This window comes from Elgaria multicarinata, chromosome 16, assembly GCF_023053635.1.
Source record: "Elgaria multicarinata webbii isolate HBS135686 ecotype San Diego chromosome 16, rElgMul1.1.pri, whole genome shotgun sequence".
NCBI classification, from domain to species: Eukaryota; Metazoa; Chordata; class Lepidosauria; order Squamata; family Anguidae; genus Elgaria; species Elgaria multicarinata.
Genome location: NC_086186.1, coordinates 5,893,180 through 5,915,429, shown reverse-complemented (window position 1 = coordinate 5,915,429; position 22,250 = coordinate 5,893,180). Strand labels below are relative to the sequence as shown.

Below are 22,250 nucleotides of genomic sequence, written 5' to 3'. Positions count from 1 at the left end.
AATAAAAATGGTGGAGAGTGGCGTGTCTTGGACACTGAAGAAGGTATCCTCTCACACGGAAACTGGCAGCATGTAACACAGATTTTCTACCACTTGTAGAAGTGGGGAGAGCAAAACACTATTAAGTTCCTACAGTGAGAAATAAGACCCCCACCCCTGGTTAAGTGCCCAGGTTAAGTTGGGCTCACCTGCGTTTCACTCAAGCGCTACTTGAAGCAGCTTGACTCAAGAGAGGATTTTCAGCGTGCTACATTGTGAGTGCTGAAACCTTCCCATCATACTTCATACATGGTAAATGCACAGTCACTGCAATTCATATACATTTAACGTACAGGAAAGTGAACAAATTAAACAACAACATGCCCACCTTTTTCTTCATATACCCTCGAGTGTGTATTTTAAAAATCATAAAAGACATTACAATACCCCCTACATTACAAAAAACTCTTTTCAGGATTTTGACTTAGATACACTCTTCTTCTTTTTTTTTTTTTTTTGGAGGCAAAGAACCCGCCTAAGGCAGGACGATGACTAACAAATCTAGCATTGAGCGCAGGTTGCAAAATGCAGCTGACTCTGACTATACAGACATCATGATGATCATAACTTAAGAACCAAGTCAGATTTCCCCCTCCTTTGCCTCTCCCCCTGCCAACCTGCTTTTTGTAATGCCTTACCTGATGAAATGATCTGGAGATCTCAAAAGCTTGCACATTTGTTGCAGCCTTTGAGTTAACCTCCAAAAGTTATTGCACTGTTACACATTTTGGCATTTTTCTCATGGCCACATTTGCTTTTCGTATTCTGCAAGTCACCTTCCTCCCCATGTCCCTGTTGGGGAAAATGCTGTCCGCCTTCCTTGTCCATTGCGACATCCACAGGTTTGCACCTGTGATCTCATCAGGGAGAGGCTACTGCCTGTCAAGTGCTTCAAAAAGGCTGAAGTCACACTGCATAGAAAATTGCCAGGTTCTCAAAATGGCCGTCTCTACACAGTCCCCCTTACTGAGTCATCATACAGGCGCTCACTCAAAGCCCCTTCCTGTAGACTGATTTGTAGCGTAGGTACTCTTCCAAACATTGTATGGCATTCTCATCGACTCTGGGATCAAACTTGTTGGCGAACAGGTGGTGCTGGCTGATCAGCCAGGGGAGGTCACCTATTCCATAGATACACACCGCCCGCTGGTAGACACCTGAACAAGGGGGGTAAGAAGCCCCTTTCCTGACCTCTCCAGCATTGTAGGACCACTTCACTGCTCTCGCAATGGCGTTCATATCTGTAAGATCGAATTTGCCATCAAAAGGGACTGAGCCCGGCACTCCTGGCATCCGGTGCAAAGTGGCCCAAAGATGCTCATCTGGACTGTAAGTGTCTTTGGACCACTCCAGTAACTGTTTTGCAGTCGGATCTTCGAAGAGGTGTTGGACAAACTCGCGGGTGACCACGACATATGCATTACCTGTGAACATTGGGGTACTTTGAGGAGGGGGGCTCTTCTCTATGTTGGTTCGGACCACGGAATTCGTCACGTTATGGCGATATTTCCAACGGCCCTTTTTAGCCCCAGAGGGTTTCTCTGACTCCATGTTGTTTTTCCCATTCAAAAGTTTTAGGGCTTGGATGATCTCCACGTTGGTCTTGATAGGGAAGTCGGTTCCACAGGTGTTCAGGAGATAATTCCAACTCACCTTGCTCTGCAGTAGTTCTTCCATGCAGTTCAAATCAGCTTGAACCCTGGACCAAGAGGCATACACCACACTCTCCTGCTTCGATGCCAGAAAGACATTCTCAAAGCAGGAGACGATTGCCCGGACTGCCGCTTGGAAAGGTTCAGGGGCTTTCCTGTCGACATGGACACAGTACACATTCTGGGGGGTGTAGATGGACCTTAATAGCCTTTCAAACATCTCAATCTTCTCATGGACCACCATGGAATAAGCAATGGGGAAGCCTTCCTCTTCTTTGCTCAGTGGGAACTCGATAAATTTCCTGCTTCCTTTGAAGAACCCACAGTCCTTGGTCATGTTCAAGTATTCCTTCTCCTCCAAGGGGGCCCTCTTGTTCCCACGCTGCAACCTGTACATCAGAGCCTCCTCAATGGCTGTTATGTCCCCTCTGCTGATCCGAGAGCAATTGATGTTGCCCGTGGAAGAGAGTCTCACGGCTTGGTAGAGCCTAGCTTTGCAGGATTGGCTCTTGGGGTCCATGGCGTCTTCGCCCAGGTGGGTGAAGTCACACTCCCAAGTGGTGTATTTCAGCACCACTGTGGCAAAGAGCATCAGGATCCCCACTACCAGCAGACGCAAAAACTGGCCGACGGGTCTCCTTTCCCAAAAAGGCATTTTGGGAGGCTGCACAAAAGAAATCTTGCCACGTCTTCTTAGTGCTGGATGCAGTCCCAAGTTCTGCTTCCAAGCGGGGAAACTCTGTGCAGATTCAAAGGTACTTTGTTAGAGTAGCATCACCTTGGTAGCAGCAGGTGCTCTAGCGGTGCTCAGTCCTTCCTTCCAGATACCTTTACTGCATGCAAATGTAACCGGAGAGTTCTGATGAATCGTCAGGTACAATCCAGGCAGGGAGGGGCTGAAAGAGGCTTAGCTGGCAGCAGGACCTCTTCACCCCAGACGTGTTGCAATCCACAGCAAAGTCATGGGGAGCTCAGAAGAGGAAGTAGCTTGCCATTCAATGACCTTTTAGAGGTAACTTGAATTTCTGGTAGATTCAGGAGGCTGAATGATTGCCTGTACTGAGATGAATAAGATGTAAGTGGTGATTCCCATGTAATCAGCATGCCGTGATCAGGGCTGTGGGTGTAGCAGTAAAGGCTGGTGGCTTTGATATCAGGGGGGGCTGTGAATCTGCTCTGGTTTCAGTCCGAACGAGTCCAAACTCTAAAGGAGCTATTCAGGGTGCAAAGCCGCTCCAGTAACATCAGCCTCCACTGATGTGTGGTGTGTGTGTTTCTAGATATTGTGGCTGCTGTGATCAAGAGGTATGTCTGCACTCCCACCCTGAGGTGATAGGACAGGCTGCCATCAGAGGTAGTCCTGCGTCTTTTTAATAGCCCTTAGCCACCCCACAGAAGAAAACAGTCTTATGGCTTTTATAGATGGAGAAGGATTGGCTCCTTTTTCAGAGCTCCCTTTAAACTCCTTGACAGGGATCTACACTACTGCTTTTAAAGTGCTTTAAAGCACTTTGAAAACGTTTTGAAAACTGTATATGCAGTGTGTCCTGGGCCCCAACAGTTGTCAAAACTGTTATAAAGCGCTTTAAAGCAGTAGTGTAGATCCCACCCCCCCTGGTTAGGGTATTTGCCAAGAAGTCCAGTTCATGGATGGGACACTATGGAAGTTAAGCACAAGGAGACAGTGTGTTTGTTGAAGAACCAAGCAGAGAAAAACTGTGAAATAGCCTGCTGCTTTTGAAAGATGAAATGAAACCTCAAACTAGCTCAACTCAAACTTTATTGATCAAGATCCTAAGAGTAACTCACCAAAGCAGATTACAGGGTGGGTGGTTGCCTGGGTTTCCAGAACACGGAAGAATTTTACCTTGACTCTTTGCCCGACAGCAAAAAGACAAGGGAAATCTCAAAGGGCTCTGGTATTTCTATGGGGCTAGCGAGGAGGGTGCTCCCGAGTGACTAAATCCATGGGCTGGGAGTGCCGAGTCCTGCATCCTCCAGGTGATTTATACCCAATTCCTTTTACATAAGCTGAGCAATGAGGAAAGGAGAAAGGAAAACCGGAGAGTCAGCCTGGAATGTATAGAGATGTAAAATGTGTTGCAATCTTGCCAGGCCTGACCTGTTCTTTGTTCAAGAATCTTTCCAGGAACAGAGGGGAGAAAGTTTGGTGTGTCACAGATGCTAAGATAGGCTTAGCAGTGTGTGGCTCACGCCTGCTGAAATGTTTGATTATTCCCATATTGATTGATTGGACACCTGCCAAGAACCCACACCCCAGCTGGGACCCACTCACAAGAGCCCCCTAGAGTCCCTCCCCCCCACACCTCCGTTCACCATTGCAGCCTGCTTGTCCACCTGCCTCCTGCTCTGGCCTGGACAACGGGGCTGGGGAGAAGATGGAGCAGGAGAAGCCACAACCAACTTGCTCACTGGCTCTCTGCCCATCAAGCAAGCAAGCACTAGCAATTATGAGAAAGCAGCAGAAGAGCAAAAGCATCTAGTGACAATGGTGGTTGGGAATTATTATTATTATTATTATTATTATTATTATTATTATTATTATTATTATTATTATTTCTTACCCACCTCTCCACTTTGATCAAGGCGGGGAACAACAATAAGCGATAAAATACATAAAACTGAATTAAAACATAATATACATTGTTAAAAACATCCTAAAAACATTCTAAAAGCATCTTAAAATTCCACTGGATAGGACTGCCGGAAGAGATCAGTCTTGATAGCTTTCTTGAATGCTAGTAGACTGTTAAGTAGACGAATCTCCTCCGGCAGGCCCTTCCACAGTCTGGGAGCAGCAGAAGAGAAGGCCCTCTGGGTAGCAGTTGTTAATCTAGTTTTTGCTAGCTGAAGTAGATTCTTCCCAAAGGACCTGAGGGTGCGGGGCAGATTGTATGGGAGAAGGCGATGAAACGTTGTTTTCACAGGCTTTGAACGTTTTATTTATGACCGATTTAAAACGTAGCTGGTTTTAAAACATTTACTTGCGTTTTCTGCATGTTTGTGTGTGTGTGTGTGTGAGAGAGAGAGAGAGAGAGAGAGAGAGAGAACGCTAGTGAGTGAGGGAGAGCGAGAACGAGAGAGAGCGTGGGGAAGGCTGGTGCTGCTTTCGCCGTTCTCATTCTCTCCCCATTTACGAGTCAGTGTCTGTGGTGCGCTGCCGGGAGTTGCTCGCTTAGCCGCTTCTCCTCTCTCCCTACCTCTCCTCCCCACCACCTCTCTCTCCTCCTTCCTTCCCTCCCTCCATCCCGAGAGCGGGATGGAAGGAGGAGAGCGAGGTGGTGGGGAGGAGAGGTAGTGCAGCTACGTTTTAAATCGGTCATAAATAAAACGCCTGTGAAAACAACGTTTCATATACTAGTGTAGATTCCCTACCAAACCATGTAGGGCTTTAAAGGTGATAACCAACACTTTATAGTTTGCTCGGAATCATTGAGGGTGTCTTGCCCAAGGGGCCTCCAAAACCCAAAGCTGCCACTACATGGCTAGTGAGCTTTGTGGAGGAATCTTAGGAGACCCAAAGCTGGACTAGATGGACTTTTCGTCTGACCCAGCAAGGGCTCCTCTTATGTCTACAACAGGATGAGATGACTGAGTGGAGTTGCCTCTAGTGGAACTTACTTACCTCTGAGTGACCATAAGACCATCAGAAGAGCCCTGCTGGGTCAGACCAAGGCTCCATCTAGTCCAGCACTCCATTCACACAGTGGCGAACCAGCTGTACATGGGGAGGACATGAGTGCAACAACACCCTCCCACCCATGTTGCCCAGCAACTGGTGTACACAGGCTTCCTACCCTTACTGGAGGTAGCACACAGCCATCCGGACTTGTAGCCATTGATCACCTGCTCCTCCAGGAACATACATACAGTTGCATGGTAAATCTGTCCAGTCTTTTTTGGGCTTCAGTCCATAGCACAAAGGACAGCACTTGGTTTAGCGCTGTGTTTTTTTGTATAAATAGGAAGTGACAAGGGAGAGATGACTGATTAACTAGACATTCTTAATTGTTTGACAAGCCCTATGCTCCACTGATCATCCCCTGCTCTGAGCCATTCAGTTCTTTCTGGTTTTGTATTTTCTTTTCCTTGTATATTTTTCTTCCTCTCTGTTCCCTAGTTTAATTCATAGGATAGTAAATCCTCTTGATTAAACATTGCTGACACAGTCAGTGGCCGGCAACCATAAGAAATGGATTCTTACCCAAAGTATACATTAGAGGAAAATATAAATACTATTTTTGGATCAAGGGCCAGACAGGAACAGCTGGAATACATTTGCACATTCATCTAAGCAGAATCTGATCCTACCGTCCCTTGAGTGCACGATTTTTCATTGGAGCTTTCCACACATGCAAATTGAAGGCACAAGGCCCAGATCCAGGCCTGCTGCAATGGGGCATAAAGGATTAAAACTCTTTCATCCCCATGCCAGATTCCTGATCTGGATCAAGCCCCCACCTCACCCCATGGTAGCTATTGCTAAAAGATAAATCATGCACTCAAGGGAAAGCCACGTGAGTGACTCCAAATGTGGTTCAGGGCAGAAGCAATGCCAATTTCCTTCCTCCACGAGCCTCCTTTAAGGTGGCTCTTGCCAGCTGCAGTTTTTATAGGCACTTTAATGAAAAATTAAAGTGAAATTAAAATTGTGAACCGCCCAGAGAGCTTCGGCTATTGGGCGGTATAAAAATGTAATAAATAAATAAATAAATAAAATTATATACGTATATAAAATCTGCTACCCATTCATTGGGAGTACATTTTTAATTGATTAAAAGCTTTTAATCAATTAATGTAACGGATTACTCAGTAAAATGTTTCAGCCTTACTAAATATCAGTCTAACTTCTCTTCTCTGACCCAGCATTGATGGTAATTTGCTGCAGCCGTTCCAGTCACCTTGGGCCAACAGCCAAGTTGCATGTAAAACTGTGCTCAGCTGAATATGAGTGGCCCAGTTTAATCAGGTGACTTGATTTTTCTATTAATGAATTACCAAAGATGTATATCTGATTAAAATCAGAATTACCAAAGATGTAAGTACATTATTTATTTTGCAATATTCTGCTCCAGCAGTGCAAAATTTCGCCTTTAAACATCCAGTATTTACTAACGGCTGAAAATGTTGCTTTTGGGAGTGGATTCATAAAAAACCTTCTTGGACAACCAAACAATAACCACATACAATTAAGTTAATAATAACCCATGACCAGTGGCAATAAAGTAGTATGTGACCCCCCCCCCCCTCACTCTGGCCCCTCACATAACAAGGAACCAGGCTTAATGAACTTCAAAGATGTTCTCCATCTTTTATCCCATTGGGGCCGAAAGACACGCGACGTTAAATGTGTCACTTGCAGCAAAGTCAGGTTGTTGGGTTTTTAAATGAAATTAAGGGCATGTCTACACCAGCCATTTATCCCGGGATCATCCCTGTGCAAATGACACACAGGAGATCCCAGGAGCAGGCAGGGATGATCCCTCGATTTTCCTGGGATAACTCTTAGGTGTAGAAAGGGCCTAAATGTAGGGGGCCCTGATCCAGTTCAGGATCACAGCTCATGAGGAGGGGAGATTGAAGCCCTGGCCTTCCCTGCTGTGATGCTTAAAAAATTACACAGCTCTGCTCCAAATTGTGATAGGAAAAAAGAGAAGACTCTTCCTGTTGGAGTTTTATGCTATTTGTTTTAGAATGTACCCCTCTACGGGAGTGCCTTCCTGAATAACAGCTTGTGAACTCACTGAATAAATAAAATCGTTTTACAATATCGCCCCATTGCCCACCATCAATTGAATGAGTGACATTATGTTTTAATGAGTGACATAGATGTTTTAAAAATATTTATTATTTTCATTATTTTATGAATATTGTTACTATTATTTTGTGGCTGAATACACAGGAATTCAAACTCAAGTCTTTCAAGAGCTAAGCACAGGTAGGTGAATCTGCCCTTTTTACATTCTCCCACATTCAATTTTTTAAAATCTCAACTTCTTTTCCTACCGAATGTGAGGTAATGTGTGAATTTTGGTGAATTCTTCTTTTTTAAAAAAATAAAATAAAAATCCAACTGATACTAAATTTTCAGTTGTCCCCTAGGACAGCTAGGGTGGATTCCTGCATTGAGCTGGGGGTTGGACTCGATGGCCTTATAGGCCCCTTCCAATTCTACTATTCTATGAGTGTTTTTTTTAATCATTAAATTGTATTTAATTTCAAAATAAAGCTAACAAACTCTAGGCAGCAAAAAGAAGAACGTACATAATAATAAACCAAGATCACTAAAGAAACAAAGGGATTTAGGAATTCTTAGACTGTTATCAGCCCATTTTAAAAGGCCCTGGTGTAGATTTAGCCCTGCTGCTTTTCCCAAGCAACTTCTGTTCAGTCAGCACATCTGAAAGTAGAGGATTCAGTTCTATACTTAATCTAGCCACCCACTCCCATCTTTAGTCCACCACCATCCTGCCACCATAATGGGGTTCGTAATACTGACCAGTTTTAAGAATTGCTGAGGTACTCATATGAATTGCTTTGAGTACTCCAAATAGCACTTATACACATGGGGAGTGTTCAACTAATGTTAGTTTAGGGTGTGCTGGTACTCAAGGTTCTGGGAGGCCTTTCACCTCATTATCATGGCAGGTTTTCCTTTAATGTTTGCAGATGTGTTAGACCTCTGCATGAGGTGTTCAGGTTTTGGAAGGGAAACCTGAACACTTTCGACATATGTGATATTTGCAATGGAATTCAGGTGTACAAATCTGTTGCTAGCGCAATAAAAGCAATGAATGAGTCACTCGTTATTGGCACACTGGGTGGGAAGTTGCATGTTTCTTCGTTTACTGGACTCATTATGTACCTTATCTGAAGGAGTACATTGCTATCCAATCTGATAAGCATGGCAGTAAACGTCTTACAACCAGCGTCTTGAGTTTCCTGCCTGTTCTTGTTTTAGAAATGAGTATTTCTACTAAGCAAATGCAAACACACAAGATTCAACAGTAATGATCCTGTGGAAATATTGACACTTCTAGGATTCAGAATTATTTACCGCTTCTTTTGTTCATCTGTAGAACAATTCATTAAAGTGGCCCATTAATATCTCCACTTTGTAAATTGCTCTCCAGCTTCAGAGTCAAACTACGTAGAATGCGTAGTCTGCAGCTGATCCTAAGGGTTTTTTAAAACTTTGGTGTAAGGGGAAGGGCACCCAGATTGGGACCACTGCACATGGGTAGGGCAGCATTTGATCTTCCCACTAGGCTGTTTCCCCCACTAGCGCCAGTGCCGGGATTTAGTGGGGTCATGGCTGGGTGGGAAGGTTTAGTGGCCCCTTCTAGCACAGAGTTGTCTATCTCTGGATCAGGGCCCTACCCGCTTACATTAAAGTAAAAGAAAAAAGATAGGACCAGCTGTACATTTAACATAGCATTTTGACCATTTAACTCAGGATGTATTATACTCCGCTTTCTTCTTGGAAGGTATGCCCCATCAAGGGCTATCAGTCAAGATGGCGATATGAAACTTCCATGTTAGAGGCAGCATGTTGCTAAATAACAAAGGTGACCTGGGCCAGATCTACACGTCGTTGCGAAGGCGCCTTTTTTAAAGACGTACCTAAAAGAAGCGCCTCTTTCTGTACTGTGTGTACTGTGAGCTAGGCAGCGCCGCCTGTGGAAGAATCTCTACCCCATTCAAAGACGCTGCTCTGCTCTGGCCGCTTCCCCCTCGCGTGTTCTTCCATCCGAATAATCCCCCCTCCCACTCAACGGCTCTTCTGGCACGTCCTGGCGGCTCCTCCTGCAAAACACTTTTCTCCCTCGGTGTGTTTGTATTTGCGTGTGCATGTGCAAGCACACACTGAAGAGCGTCCCGGGGAGATGACACCGCGGGGGAGAGCGAGAGGCAGGAGCTGAACTCGTCCGCCGCGCGCATGCAAACGCAAATACAAACACACCGAGGGAGAAAAGTGTTTTGCAGGAGGAGCCGCCGCCGGGACGCACCAGAAGAGCCGCCAGGTGGGAGGGGGGATTATTCGAATGGAAGAACACGCGAGGGGGAAGCAGCCAGAGCAGAGCAGCGTCTTTGAATGGGGTAGAGAGTCTTCCGCAGGCGGCGCTGCCTAGCTCACAGTACACACAGTAAAGAAAGAGGTGCTTCTTTTAGGTACGTCTTTTTAAAAGGTGCACGGAAGCGCCTTCGCAACGGCGTGTATCATAGAATCATAGAATAGCAGAGTTGGAAGGGGCCTACAAGGCCATCGAGTCCAACCCCCTGCTCAATGCAGGAATCCACCCTAAAGCATCCCTGACAGATGGTTGTCCAGCTGCCTCTTGAAGGCCTCTAGTGTGGGAGAGCCCACAACCTCCCTAGGTAGCTGATTCTATTGTCGCACTGCTCTAACAGTCAGGAAGTTTTTCCTGATGTCCAGCCGGAATCTGGCTTCCTTTAACTTGAGCCCGTTATTCCGTGTCCTGTACTCTGGGAGGATCAAGAAGAGATCCTGGCCCTCCTCTGTGTGACAACCTTTTAAGTATTTGAAGAGTGCTATCATGTCTCCCCTCAATCTTCTCTTCTCCAGGCTAAACATGCCCAGTTCTTTCAGTCTCTCTTCATAGGGCTTTGTTTCTAGACCTCTGATCATCCTGGTTGCCCTCTTCTGAACACGCTCCAGCTTGTCTGCATCCTTCTTGAATTGTGGAGCCCAGAACTGGACACAATACTCTAGATGAGGCCTAACCAGGGCCGAATAGAGAGGAACCAGTACCTCACGTGATTTGGAAGCTATACTTCTATTAATGCAGCCCAAAATAGCATTGGCCTTTCTTGCAGCCATATCGCACTGTTGGCTCATATTCAGCTTGTGATCTACAACAATTTCAAGATCTTTCTCGTTTGTAGTATTGCTGAGCCAAGTGTCCCCCATCTTGTAACTGTGCATTTGGTTTCTATTCCCTAAATGTAGAACTTGGCATTTATCCCTATTAAATTTCATTCTGTTGTTTTCAGCCCAGCACTCCAGCCTATCAAGATCACTTTGAAGTTTGTTTCTGTCTTCCAGGGTATTAGCTATCCCACCCAATTTTGTGTCATCTGCAAATTTGATCAGCGTTCCCTGCACCTCCTCGTCCAAATCATTAATAAAAATGTTGAAGAGCACTGGGCCCAGGACTGAGCCCTGCGGCACCCCACTCGTTGCCTCTCCCCAGTTTGAGAAGGTTCCATTGATAAGTACTCTTTGAGTCCGATTCTGTAGCCAACTGTGGATCCACCTAATAGGATCCTTCCATCTAGCCCACTTTTACCTAGTTTGTTAATCAGAATGTCATGTGGTACTTTGTCAAAAGCTTTGCTGAAGTCAAGATATATGACGTCCACAGCATTCCCACAGTCCACAAGGGAGGTTATCCTATCAAAAAATGAGATCAAATTAGTCTGACAGGATTTGTTCCTGACAAATCCATGTTGGCTTCTAGTAATCACTGCATTGGTTTCAAGGTGTTTACAGATTGACTTCTTTATAATCTGCTCCAGAATTTTCCCAGGGATGGATGTCAGACTGACTGGTCTGTAGTTCCCAGGTTCCTCCTTTTTGCCCTTTTTGAAGATAGGGACAACGTTAGCCCTCCTCCAGTCATCCGGCACCTCACCCGTCTTCCATGATTTTGCAAAGATAATAGACAAAGGTTCTGAGAGTTCTTCCGCTAGCTCCTTCATTATTCTAGGATGCAGTTCATCGGGCCCTGGAGATTTAAACTCATTCAAGGAAATTAGGTGTTCTTTGACCATTTGTTTATCAATCTCAAACTGCAATCCTGCCCCCTCAACTTCTGCTTCACTTTTTCCAGGGGGGTCACAGACCCGCTTTTGGGAGAAGACTGAGGCAAAGTAGGAATTGAGCACTTCAGCCTTTTCTTTGTCATCTGTTATCAATTTGCCATCCTCATTAAGCAGCTGAACCACCATTTCTTTCCTCTGTCTTTTACTACTCACGTATCTGAAGAAAGCCTTTTTATTGCTTTTAGCATCCCTCGCTAATCTCAGCTCATTCACAGCTTTAGCCTTCCTGACGCCATTTCGGCACTTCTGCGCCACTTGTCTGTACTCTTCTTTTGTAGCCTGGCCTTCCTTCCACTTCCTATATGTATCCCTTTTTGTTTTCAGTTCATCAATAAGCTTTTTGTGGAGCCACATTGGTTTCCTCTGTTGTCTTCTATCTTTTCTCCTTGTTGGAATTGTTTGTAACTGTGCCTTTAAAATTTCATTTTTTAGATACTCCCACCCATCCTGCACTCCTTTTCTCTTTAGGCTCCCTTGCCACGGGACCTTACTTATAGTTCTGAGTTTATTAAAATCAGCTTTCCTAAAATCCAGAGTACGTGTATGGCTACGCTCGACTTTTGTCTCCTTCATAATCAAGAATTCAAGCATGACGTGGTCACTTTCCCCCAGAGTTCCCGTAACTGCCACTTTATCCACTAAGTCATCCCTATTGGTCAATAACAAGTCAAGGATTGCCGATCCTCTAGTTCCTTCCACCACTTTCTGTAGGAGAAAGTTATCACCCATACATGTCAGGAATTTCTTGGAAGGGCCGCTTTTGGCAGTAATGGTCTCCCAACAGATATCAGGGTAATTGAAGTCCCCCATCACTACTACATCACACTTCCTTGAAACACTGGTAATTTGTTTCTCAAAAGTTTCATCCTCGTCTTCTCCTTGATTGGGTGGTCGGTAGTAGACTCCGATTATCATATTCTTTTTATTCCTAGCCCCATTTATTTTAATCCAGACGCTCTCGACGGGGCTCCCAATCTCATCCGCCTGTATTTCTGTGCAGGGATAGGTATTTTTAACATATAGTGCAACTCCACCTCCCTTTCTATTTCTTCTGTTCTTTTTGAACAAGTTATATTCTTCAATTGCTATATTCCAGTCATGGGAGTCATCCCACCAAGTTTCAGTTATACCTATCAAGTCGTATTTGCCTTCATGTAATAAGAGTTCAAGTTCATTCTGTTTGTTTCCCATGCTCTGGGCATTAGTATAGAGACATCGAAGACCATGTGTTTTATAGTCTGGCTTTGTTCCTACCTTGTTGCAGACACTATTTTGGGACACTGTTGGAGCTGTTCTCTGTACTGTGGTGCATTGGCCTTCATCCATTGTTGCCTCAAAATTTACGTCTCCCACCCCTGTAAGATTCAGTTTAAAGCCCTCCTGATGAAGTTCTTCATGCTGTGGCCGAACTCATTCTTTCCAGCCCTTGTGAGGTGCAACCCATCCCTTGCCAGCAGTCCATGTTCCAAGTAGCGTAGCCCGTGGTCCCAGAATCCAAAGCTCTCACGACGGCACCACCTTCGAAGCCAGTCATTCATCCGGAGTATTTTTCTTTCCCTTTCTAATCCTCTTCCAAGAACCGGGAGGATGGATGAAAAAACTACCTGGGCCCCAAAGTTCTTCAGTTTCCTTCCCAGAACTTCAAAGTCTGAAGTGATTTCTTCATAGCTCTGCTTGGCGACATCATTTGTTCCCACATGGATGAGAAGAAAGGGGTATGTGTCCGTTGTCTTTATGAGCTTCGGTAACCTTTCAGTCACATCTCTAATCTGTGCTCCAGGGAGACAGCACACCTGGCGAGTCCATGGGTCTTCACGACATACTTGGGTTTCAATCCCACGCAGCAGGGAGTCTCCCACAACGACTACTCTTCTCTTCTTCTTGGTTGACCTACCTTCTGTCCCTTGGTCACTGTTGCATGGTGTCTCCTGTACTTCCTCCTCTGCAAACTGTCCTTCAGTCTCATTCTCCAGAAGCTGAAAGTGGTTGCTTAACTCCAATGGCCCCACCGGTGCAGAACGCCCTCTAATTCCTCCTCTCCTAACTGTCACTCTTTTCCAAGGAGTTTCCTCTTCATTGGCTTTCCTCCCCTCAGCATACTCCACTTCTGCTTCAGCTGGCTGTTGTTCTTCAATCTCATGTGCTTCTTGTTGCTGTTGCAGTTCCACCGTTCGGTCTAAGAACTCCTCGACTTCTCTTATTCCTTGGAGGGTGGACACTCGCTGCTCAAGTCCCCTCACTTTTTCTTCCAAAAGTGCCACCAGCTTGCACTTGTTGCAGGTATACGCCATGTTGAGCTCAGGCAGAAACACGAACATTGCACACCCTTTGCAGGTCACCACCTCTAGGGACTCCTTTCCATCCATATTGTCGATTTCTGCTTTGGTTTTTTTTCCTTTTTGATTATAGTAGAATTGCCTTTGCTTTGTTGTGTCCTCTCTGAAGGTACACAACTATATGAGGATGTCTTAAGGGAAAGTAATCTTTTGGGATTTTTTTGCTTTTGTTTGGTGGTGGTTTTGTGGGGGTTTTTTTCTCTTTATGTTTTTCTTTTTTTTTTTCCCCCCACCTCTTTTTTATTTTTATTTTTTTTATTTTTTTTTATTTTATTTATTTTTTTAAGAGGCCTCCCCCTTGACCTCCCCTGCCGAACTCCCCCTGTGTAGATCTGGCCCAAGTTGGAATACCTGTGCTCAGGGCTGGCGTCAAAGGTAGGCATGGCCGGGCACTTGCCAAGGGCCACATCCCAGCAAGGGCCCACTGAGAGGCGCCCCCTGGACTTGTGCCTCCTCTTCATCGCTGCAACTGTTTGTTCACCTGCCTCTCTGGCATCTGGCCCAGACAACAGTGGTGGCGGCGGCAGCGGTAAGAAGGAGCAGGGAACACCACGGCCTACCTGCTCACTGGCTCTCTACCTATCAAGCAAGCAAAAGATAGCAATGATGAGAAAGAAGGTGAGGCGCATGGGCGGCTGGTGACAACAGCAATGAGAAGGTTGACCTGCTGAGGGAGCAGGGCCATTGAGGGGGGTCTTGCCCAAGGGGGCTCCAAAACCTGGAGCCAGCATTGCCTATCTTCCCTGCTCTGAATTCTGCTATGGCTGCCTATATCTCCTACTGTGCCTTGAAAAGGCAGGAGTGAATAGGGTGCCATGAGGTCACAGAAAAGCATCCCAAGGTTGAGGGGCAGGGGTGGTACGTTGCTTTCATTAACAAGTTAGTCTTTCTCACCCATGCCAACCCGTAGCACCATCAGCCACACCACGTCTCTTGCTCCCTGGTGCATGTGGGTGGCTTTCCAATCACGTTTTGCCATTGTTCATTGTCATGTTTCTAAAAGGGAAATGCTCCCATTAATCCTGGCTGTGTCTTAAAAGGCACAGTGGAAAGGTGTGCCTGCTTCCAAGAGAGATCCGTGTCTGCAAAGCAGTTCCTGGATTCTCAGCTTGGACAGGTTCCCCCTCTCCCCCCCCCCCCACCTTAGAAGCAGGCACCGGTTGGAAATGATTTGCATTGTAACAAGGATGGCATAACTAAGAAGGTGGCCTGCATGGTTTGGCGGACCTAAGGGCGGAGGCACTCTCTGCCAGGGCTTGGATGCCAATGTCCCCTCTTCTGAATAGAGAGACTCATTCCAGCGCCAGTCCTGGACAGAAGTATTAAGGGAAAACACAGAAGCTGTGGTGGTGACATTTTTGAAACTTGCATGTAGTTAAACAACAACACAGAAGGGGAGTCTGCTCTGCACACATATATAATGTGTATAAGGGTGTATACTTAAGATCAAATGACACATCTCTCCTCCATCATATCCAACGACGGCAGACAGGTGGCCATGTCTTGCCTTATATCCTTCGTATTGAGGGATGAAAGAATCTGGCCATTCCGTTCTCATTTTTGCAAACCTAAGTTCAGTCCTTCTTGACGCTTTCTCCAGCTTTAAAGTTGGCATTAAAATTCATTTCCATTTTTGTAAACATTTCTCCCCATACCTGCATTTTTTTAAAAGCACCTGTGCCTCATCCACATTTTTGCAAGCCGATTTCTTAATATAATGCAACATGCTCGTTTTTGTAGACATTTTTGATTGGAGAACTCCATGGCAGAATTCAGAGAAGTGCATATTCTGAAGGGATTAGTGAGTTTTGCTTCATATTGTGGTTCAAAAGTGTGCAACGAGGTAAGTTCCTGGGGTTAATCTTTTTTATTGTTTCCAACCACCAATTGTTTCCAAACACCCTACAGCACGAAATATAATACATATAAGCACACACACACAAAAATCAAACAAAGCAAAAACAAATAAACAAAAATAAAAATAAAATGTTCTTCCAATATTCCCCCCAGCAAAAGTATGTTGTTATATTTTTTAAAGTATGTTGTTATATGTTGTTATATTTATAAAAGTATGTTGTTATATATATGACAATGTTGTTGTTATATTTTCTTACTCTATCACTGTCAAATCCAAATCTCTAATTTCTCTCTTAACATTTTCTACATTATTGGTTGAATCCACAGATGTACAAGTCACTTTTTTCTCATCCCTTCATAAAGTTTACAAAAGGTTCCCATTCAGTTATAAATCTTAAAGTCGATTTTTCTCTCATTATTGCCATGAGTTTCACCATCTCCGCTAGCTCAAACATCTTCAGTAGCCATTCCTCTGTTGTGGGCACTATTTTGCTCTTCCATCTTTGGGCATATAGTAATCTTGCTGCTGTCATCATATATAAAAATATAGTCCCATGGTTCTTTTTCATCTGCTCATCCATAAATCCCAAAAGGCAGTATTCTGGTTTCAGTTGGATATTTTTTTTTTTTTGGATTTTTTTTTTTTTTGGATTACAGAATGAATTTGTATGCAGAAAGTTTTTGCTTTTTAGTGCATGCATGGTAGAATGTTCCTTCCTGCTCTTCACATTTCCAGCACAATCCTGATGCCCCTTTATACATTTTAGCCAATTTCGCTGGTGGCATATGCCACCTACACATCATTTTATTAAAAAATTCTTTAAGGTTAGTACTTAATGTAAACTTGTCCACATCTATTCCCATTGTGTCATTGGTATATTATGTCCCATATTCTTGGCCCCATTTTATCATCAACGAGGTAAGTTCCCATAAAAGTGTGAATGGAACAAATTTCTCCTCCACACCTATTTGCACCTCTGTGTAAAAGATCTTTTGTGTAACGGCACCATCTGCTGGCGGTAGAAACATCTTAAAATTGCTGTCAAAGATCCAAAGACAGGTAAGCTGATATAGTGTAAGGTGCCAATTTTTCTTGGTGTAGGTAGCAAAATTATTCTTTTTTAATGGTTTGGAAAGGGGGTAAGTTTCTAGTGCACACCGTATGGAAAGTATTTAAAGATTATGCATACAATATATACAAAAGCAAACAATGTTGCATGGATTTCTTTGCATCATTCTAGAGAATCGTGAATGCAAGTTAAAGATTTCATCACAGTAAGGATCTGACTCAGTAAAAGGCAACTGAAAATGTTCAAGGCTTTATTGAGAAGAGCAACATGTCAGGGGAGGTGAAATCCAAGCAGAGTTACCTGCTTTTGTGTACAGTTATCCGATTATCTGTGTTCCTTTTAACTTAAGATGCTAACCAGACGCTCCAGCACTGAGGTACAGCTTCTCCCCTTAATGCTTTTACATTTATCCCAGTATAAATGTAATACATGGAATTTCCACTATGGGATTCAATATGATACCAGGCAGTCTCCTATCATGGCATTGAGCAGTCGCAAACCTCCTGAGCTTTAGCAAATCTGCTGCATTACGTGGTCTCAGACCAGACCATGTTCTTTAAAAGGCTGCTTGGTCCAGTCTGAACTAACAGCAGTTTCTAAAAACTTTTCAAAGGCTGCTCAATACAGAGCACTTTAACAGGGCAGTTGACACATAGGCAAGGCCCAAAATCGTCCAGGAGAGGGTGCAGTTTACACATCATGAGCAACTGGGGAAAGATACACTTTGCCAGGGTGTCCATCTGCCTTTAAAAGCACAGGTACCATTTTGAGGAGATGATGACATGTAGGGAAGGGAGATTTGTCACTTTGAGAAGAAGATGGTGAAGAATATTGTCACGTTCCGGTGGCAAAAATATAAATATCGGACCCTTTGCGTTATCTCCAGATCTTCCTGGCAAACAGCACAGATGGACTCTCCTTTGACCTGGAAAGAAATCAGTTTCCAAAGAGCAACTGAATAGCTTCCTTGAGGGTTTAAATGGAGGGTATTAACCTATTCCCCCTTCTCTCTCTCTCATTTGTTTGTTTGTTTGTTTGTTAAGGGGCCACAAGACTTAGTTTGACATAATACCAAATGAGACCATTTTGCTTCCAGGAAAATAGATAATCTGTATCAATGCTATTTTGGCAATAATCCTTGTTCATTACAGCACTTGGTGAATTGCTTCCATTCTTGTATATTGTGTCCCCCCCCCCCCCCGCCCCTGCCGTGGATTTACTCCTGGCTTTTCTCCTGTGTAAACCAAATTAGCCATTTGAAGTAAACAACTGACCTTTTATCCAGGCTTTTGTTAGGTAATAGCTTCCCCAATTGGCGTTGGTGGTATTGTGATGACTGGTGGCTACTAACTACCTGGTTGGGTGCCCTGCTTCCCAGCTCTAAAGAAACAGATTGGCACTTGGACCAGAACCTGTGAAGGAGGAAAAAGTCTTGAGTAGTTGTTGCAAACTGGCAACAAGGAACTGAACTGTGTATCCAAAGGCTGTTTTCTTCTGGAAAGATTGATGCCACTTTACAGGCAAATCTTGTCTTTCTGAGCGCCTCTCTGCTTCTCAATGTGTACATTTCCAGATGCTACAAAAACATTGTATATTTTCATCTGTGAAATGCTGAAGGTATGCACTGGCAATGGACCATGGGTTCTCTCAGGTAGAGCAACTAGAGCCCAAGATGGGAAGCAAGGCCCACTCCATCACTCAGCTGAGAGACTGTTGCATAAATTATGCTAATCCGAGTGCATCAAAGTCCAATATTGAAACACTCACGAAAGATCACAGGCAAGGCGTTGGGCTCCAAACGTTTATTCTCGAGAATAAGGTGACCTCCTGGCACTCACACTGCTATATCAAAGTCACATGGCAGTGAGGCAAGACAATAGCCTATATACTTCCATGCAGTGGTCAGAAAGAGAATTGCAGCTAAGATTACTCAGCCACCATTATCATGTGCTTTACTTCCTTATTCCCAGGTGTGCTTTGCACCTGTAGCCCCTCCCCTATTGGTGATGTGGCTAGGGGGCAGTCCTAAGGACTTGGCTGAGTTTAACTGGTCAGTGTCATTTGAAACTGATCTATGGTGTTAAAGTGCACCTAAGCGATGTTTATTTATTTATTACATTTTTATACCGCCCAATAGCCAAAGCTCTCTGGGAGGTTCACAAAAATTAAAACCATCATAAAACAACCAACAGGTTAAAAGCACAAATACAAAATACAGTATAAAAAGCACAACCAGGATAAAACCACGCAGCAAAATTGATATAAGATTAACATACAGAGTTAAAACAGTAAAATTTAAATTTAAGTTAAAATTAAGTGTTAAAATACTGAGAAAATAAAAAGGTCTTCAGCTGGCGACGAAAGCAGTACAGTGTAGGCGCCAGGCGGACCTCTCTGGGGAGCTCATTCCACAACCGGGGTGCCACAGCGGAGAAAGCCCTCCTCCTAGTAGCCACCTGCCTCACTTCCTTTGGCAGGGGCTCACGGAGAAGGGCCCCTGTAGATTATCTTAAGGTCCGGGCAGGTACATATGGGAGGAAGCGTTCCTTCAAATAACCTGGCCCCAAACCGTTTAGGGCTTTAAATGTCAATACCAGCACTTTGAATCAGGCCCGAACCTGGACTGGCAGCCAATGAAGTTGTAAAAGGACTGGCGTAATGTGATCTCGCCGGCCAGTCCCTGTTAGTAAACGGGCTTCCCTGTTTTGTACCAGCTGAAGCTTCCGGACAGTTTTCAAAGGCAGCCCCACGTATAATGCATTGCAGTAATCCAAACGAGAGGTTATCAGAGCATGGATAACTGTAGCTAGGCTGTCTCTGTCCAGATAAGGGCGTAGTTGGTATATCAACCTAAGCTGATAAAAGGTGCTCTTTGCCACTGAGTTCACCTGTGCCTCAAGCGACAGTTCTGGATCGAAGAGCACCCCCAAACTACGGACCCGATCCTTTAGGGAGAGTGCAACCCCGTTGAGGACAGGGCAAACATCACCTCGCCGGACAAATGAACCACCCGCTAACAGTACCTCCGTCTTGTCTGGATTGAGTCTCAGTTTGTTAGCCCTCATCCAGTCCATTACCGTGCCCAGGCACTGGTTCAGAAGAGTCACTGCCTCACCTGGGTTTGATGAAAAGGAAAGGTAGAGCTGGGTATCATCCGCATATTGATGACACCTCAGTCCACATCTCCGGATAACCTCCCCCAGCGGCTTCATGTAAATGTTAAACAGCATAGGGGATAAGATAGAGCCCTGCGGCACCCCATGGCTTAGGAGCCACGGCACAGAGCAATAATCCCCCAGCACCACCTTCTGGAATCGGCCATCCAAGTAGGAGCGGAACCACTGCAATGCAGTACCTCCAACTCCCAGCTCAGACAACCTATCCAGAAGGATACCATGGTCGATGGTATCGAAGGCCGCTGAGAGGTCTAGGAGAACCAACAGGGTCGCACTCCCCCTGTCTCTCTCCCGACAGAGGTCATCCCACAGGGCGACCAAGGCAGTTTCCGTTCCAAAACCAGGCTTGAAACCCGATTGAAATGGATCTAGATAATCCGTTTCATTCAAGAGTGCCTGGAGTTGTCCTGCAACCACCCGCTCAAGCACCTTGCCCAGGAAAGGGATATTAGCCACCGGCCTGTAGTTGTTAACATCTTCCGGGTCCAGATTAGGCTTCTTCGGGAGTGGTCTAATTGCCGCCTCTTTTAAAGAGGCCGGCACCACTCCCTCTCTCAAGGAGGCATTTACAACCTCCTGGACCCAGCCGGCGATCCCCTCCTTATTTGATGTAATGAGCCACGAGGGGCAAGGGTCAAGCACACAGGTGGTCGACCGGACTTGGCCAAGCACCTTGTCCACATCCTCGGGCCTCAATAACTGAAACTCATCCAATAAAACTGAGCCGGATGGCGCTCTGAATGCCTCTACTAGTGGTGCTGCATTAAGTGTGGTGTCCAATTCATGACGAATCTGAGCGACTTTATCTTCAAAGTGCCGTGCAAACTCGTCACAGCGTGCTACCGAGGGTTCTACCATCTCTCGCCCTGGCCCAGAGTTTAACAGGCCACGAACCACCCGGAAAAGCTCCGCTGGACGACACTGAGAAGATGCAATGCTGGTGGAAAAGAACTGTCTCTTTGCCACCCTCACCGCCACAGAGTAGGCTCGATAGTGAGCTCTAGCCCGTGTTCGATCAGACCCAGCACGAGTTTTCCTCCACCTGCGTTCTAGCCGTCTCCCCTCTTGCTTCATTGCCCTCAGCTCAGGTGTATACCAAGGAGCTGACCGGGCTCTGCTCAGAGGGAGAGGGCGCTTGGGCGTGATCGTGTCAACCGCTTGAGTCATCTCTGCATTCCACAGAGCGACCTGGGCTTCGACAGGAGCACCGGCCATATCAGCAGGAAAATCCCCCAGAGCCCTCTGGAATCCATCGGAGTCCATTAGCCTCTGGGGGCGGACCATTTTAATAGGCCCCCCACCCTTGCAGAGGGGAAAGGCCGCCGAGAGTTTAAACCTCAGTAGGAAGTGATCTGACCATGACAAGGAGGTAGATGTTAGTTCCCCCACTTCCAGATCACCATCCTCCTGCCCAGTCGAGAAAACCAGATCAAGCGTGTGTCCCTTTGCGTGTGTTGGGCCGATGACATGTTGAGACAGCCCCATGGTTGTCATGGCAGCCATGAAGTCCTGAGCCGCTCCGGATACAGCAGCCTCGGCATGGAAGTTGAGATCCCCCAGAACCACCATCCTGGGGGTTCTCAACACCAGGTCCGAGACAACCTCCGTCAGCTCAGGCAGGGAGACTGTGGGGCAGCGGGGTGGACGGTACACCAGCAGAATCCCTAATCTGTCTCGAGTACCCAACACACAGTACAGACACTCAAGATCAGCACTCGACTGAACAGGAAGCCTAGAGAGGGAGATTGTATTCCTATAGACCACGGCAACCCCCCCTCCCCGGCCCTCGAGTCTGTGCTGGTGCTGCACCGAGTACCCAGGAGGGCAGAGCTGGGTGAGAGCAACACCCCCCCCATTTCACCCACCCAGGTCTCAGTGATGCATACCAGGTCAGCCCCCTCATCCACAATCAGATCATGGATGAGGGAGATTTTATTTTGGACTGACCTGGCATTCAGCAGCAGCACCACCAGACCCGGGAGCAAGCTGATAAGGCCACCAGGAACAATCCGGTTGGGGTAGGAACCAGAAGAGGGAATAGCTGTAAGGAATCTGTCCCCTCTTCTCCTCATCTGGCCTGTTCCTCCCCCAGCACCATACCTCCCCCTACCCGTGACCACAGTTATGTGGGCATCCCCATATCCCCCAGAGCTCCCCAGAGCTCCCCAGGCACATATTAAAAAGTAGGGGTGTGCACGGACCCCCCGCTCCACCCCGCGGGCCGATCTGAAAATTTCGGATCAGCCCGCTCCG

The 22,250-nt window shown here is 45.8% G+C and overlaps 3 protein-coding genes across 3 annotated transcripts in view; 1 reads left to right on the top strand and 2 right to left on the bottom strand.

The window, feature by feature from the left end:
• The window catches only part of KLF13 (KLF transcription factor 13), a 292,039-nt gene that overhangs the window by 39,528 nt on the left and 230,261 nt on the right, over window positions 1-22,250 (bottom strand). The window lies entirely within an intron of this gene.
• Window positions 1-22,250, top strand: part of OTUD7A (OTU deubiquitinase 7A) — a 468,621-nt gene that overhangs the window by 294,011 nt on the left and 152,360 nt on the right. The gene's annotated exons all lie outside the window — the stretch shown is intronic.
• On the bottom strand, window positions 1,030-2,346 carry GCNT3 (glucosaminyl (N-acetyl) transferase 3, mucin type). The gene has a single exon (XM_063142296.1). The coding sequence runs from the start codon at window positions 2,344-2,346 to the stop codon at window positions 1,030-1,032; it is 1,317 nt and encodes a 438-aa protein (XP_062998366.1).

What these genes read in the sequence shown, in the direction of transcription:
- GCNT3 (XM_063142296.1), bottom strand. Translation starts at nt 2,346, where the DNA reads ATGCCTTTTTGGGAAAGGAGACCCGTCGGCCAGTTTTTGCGTCTGCTG.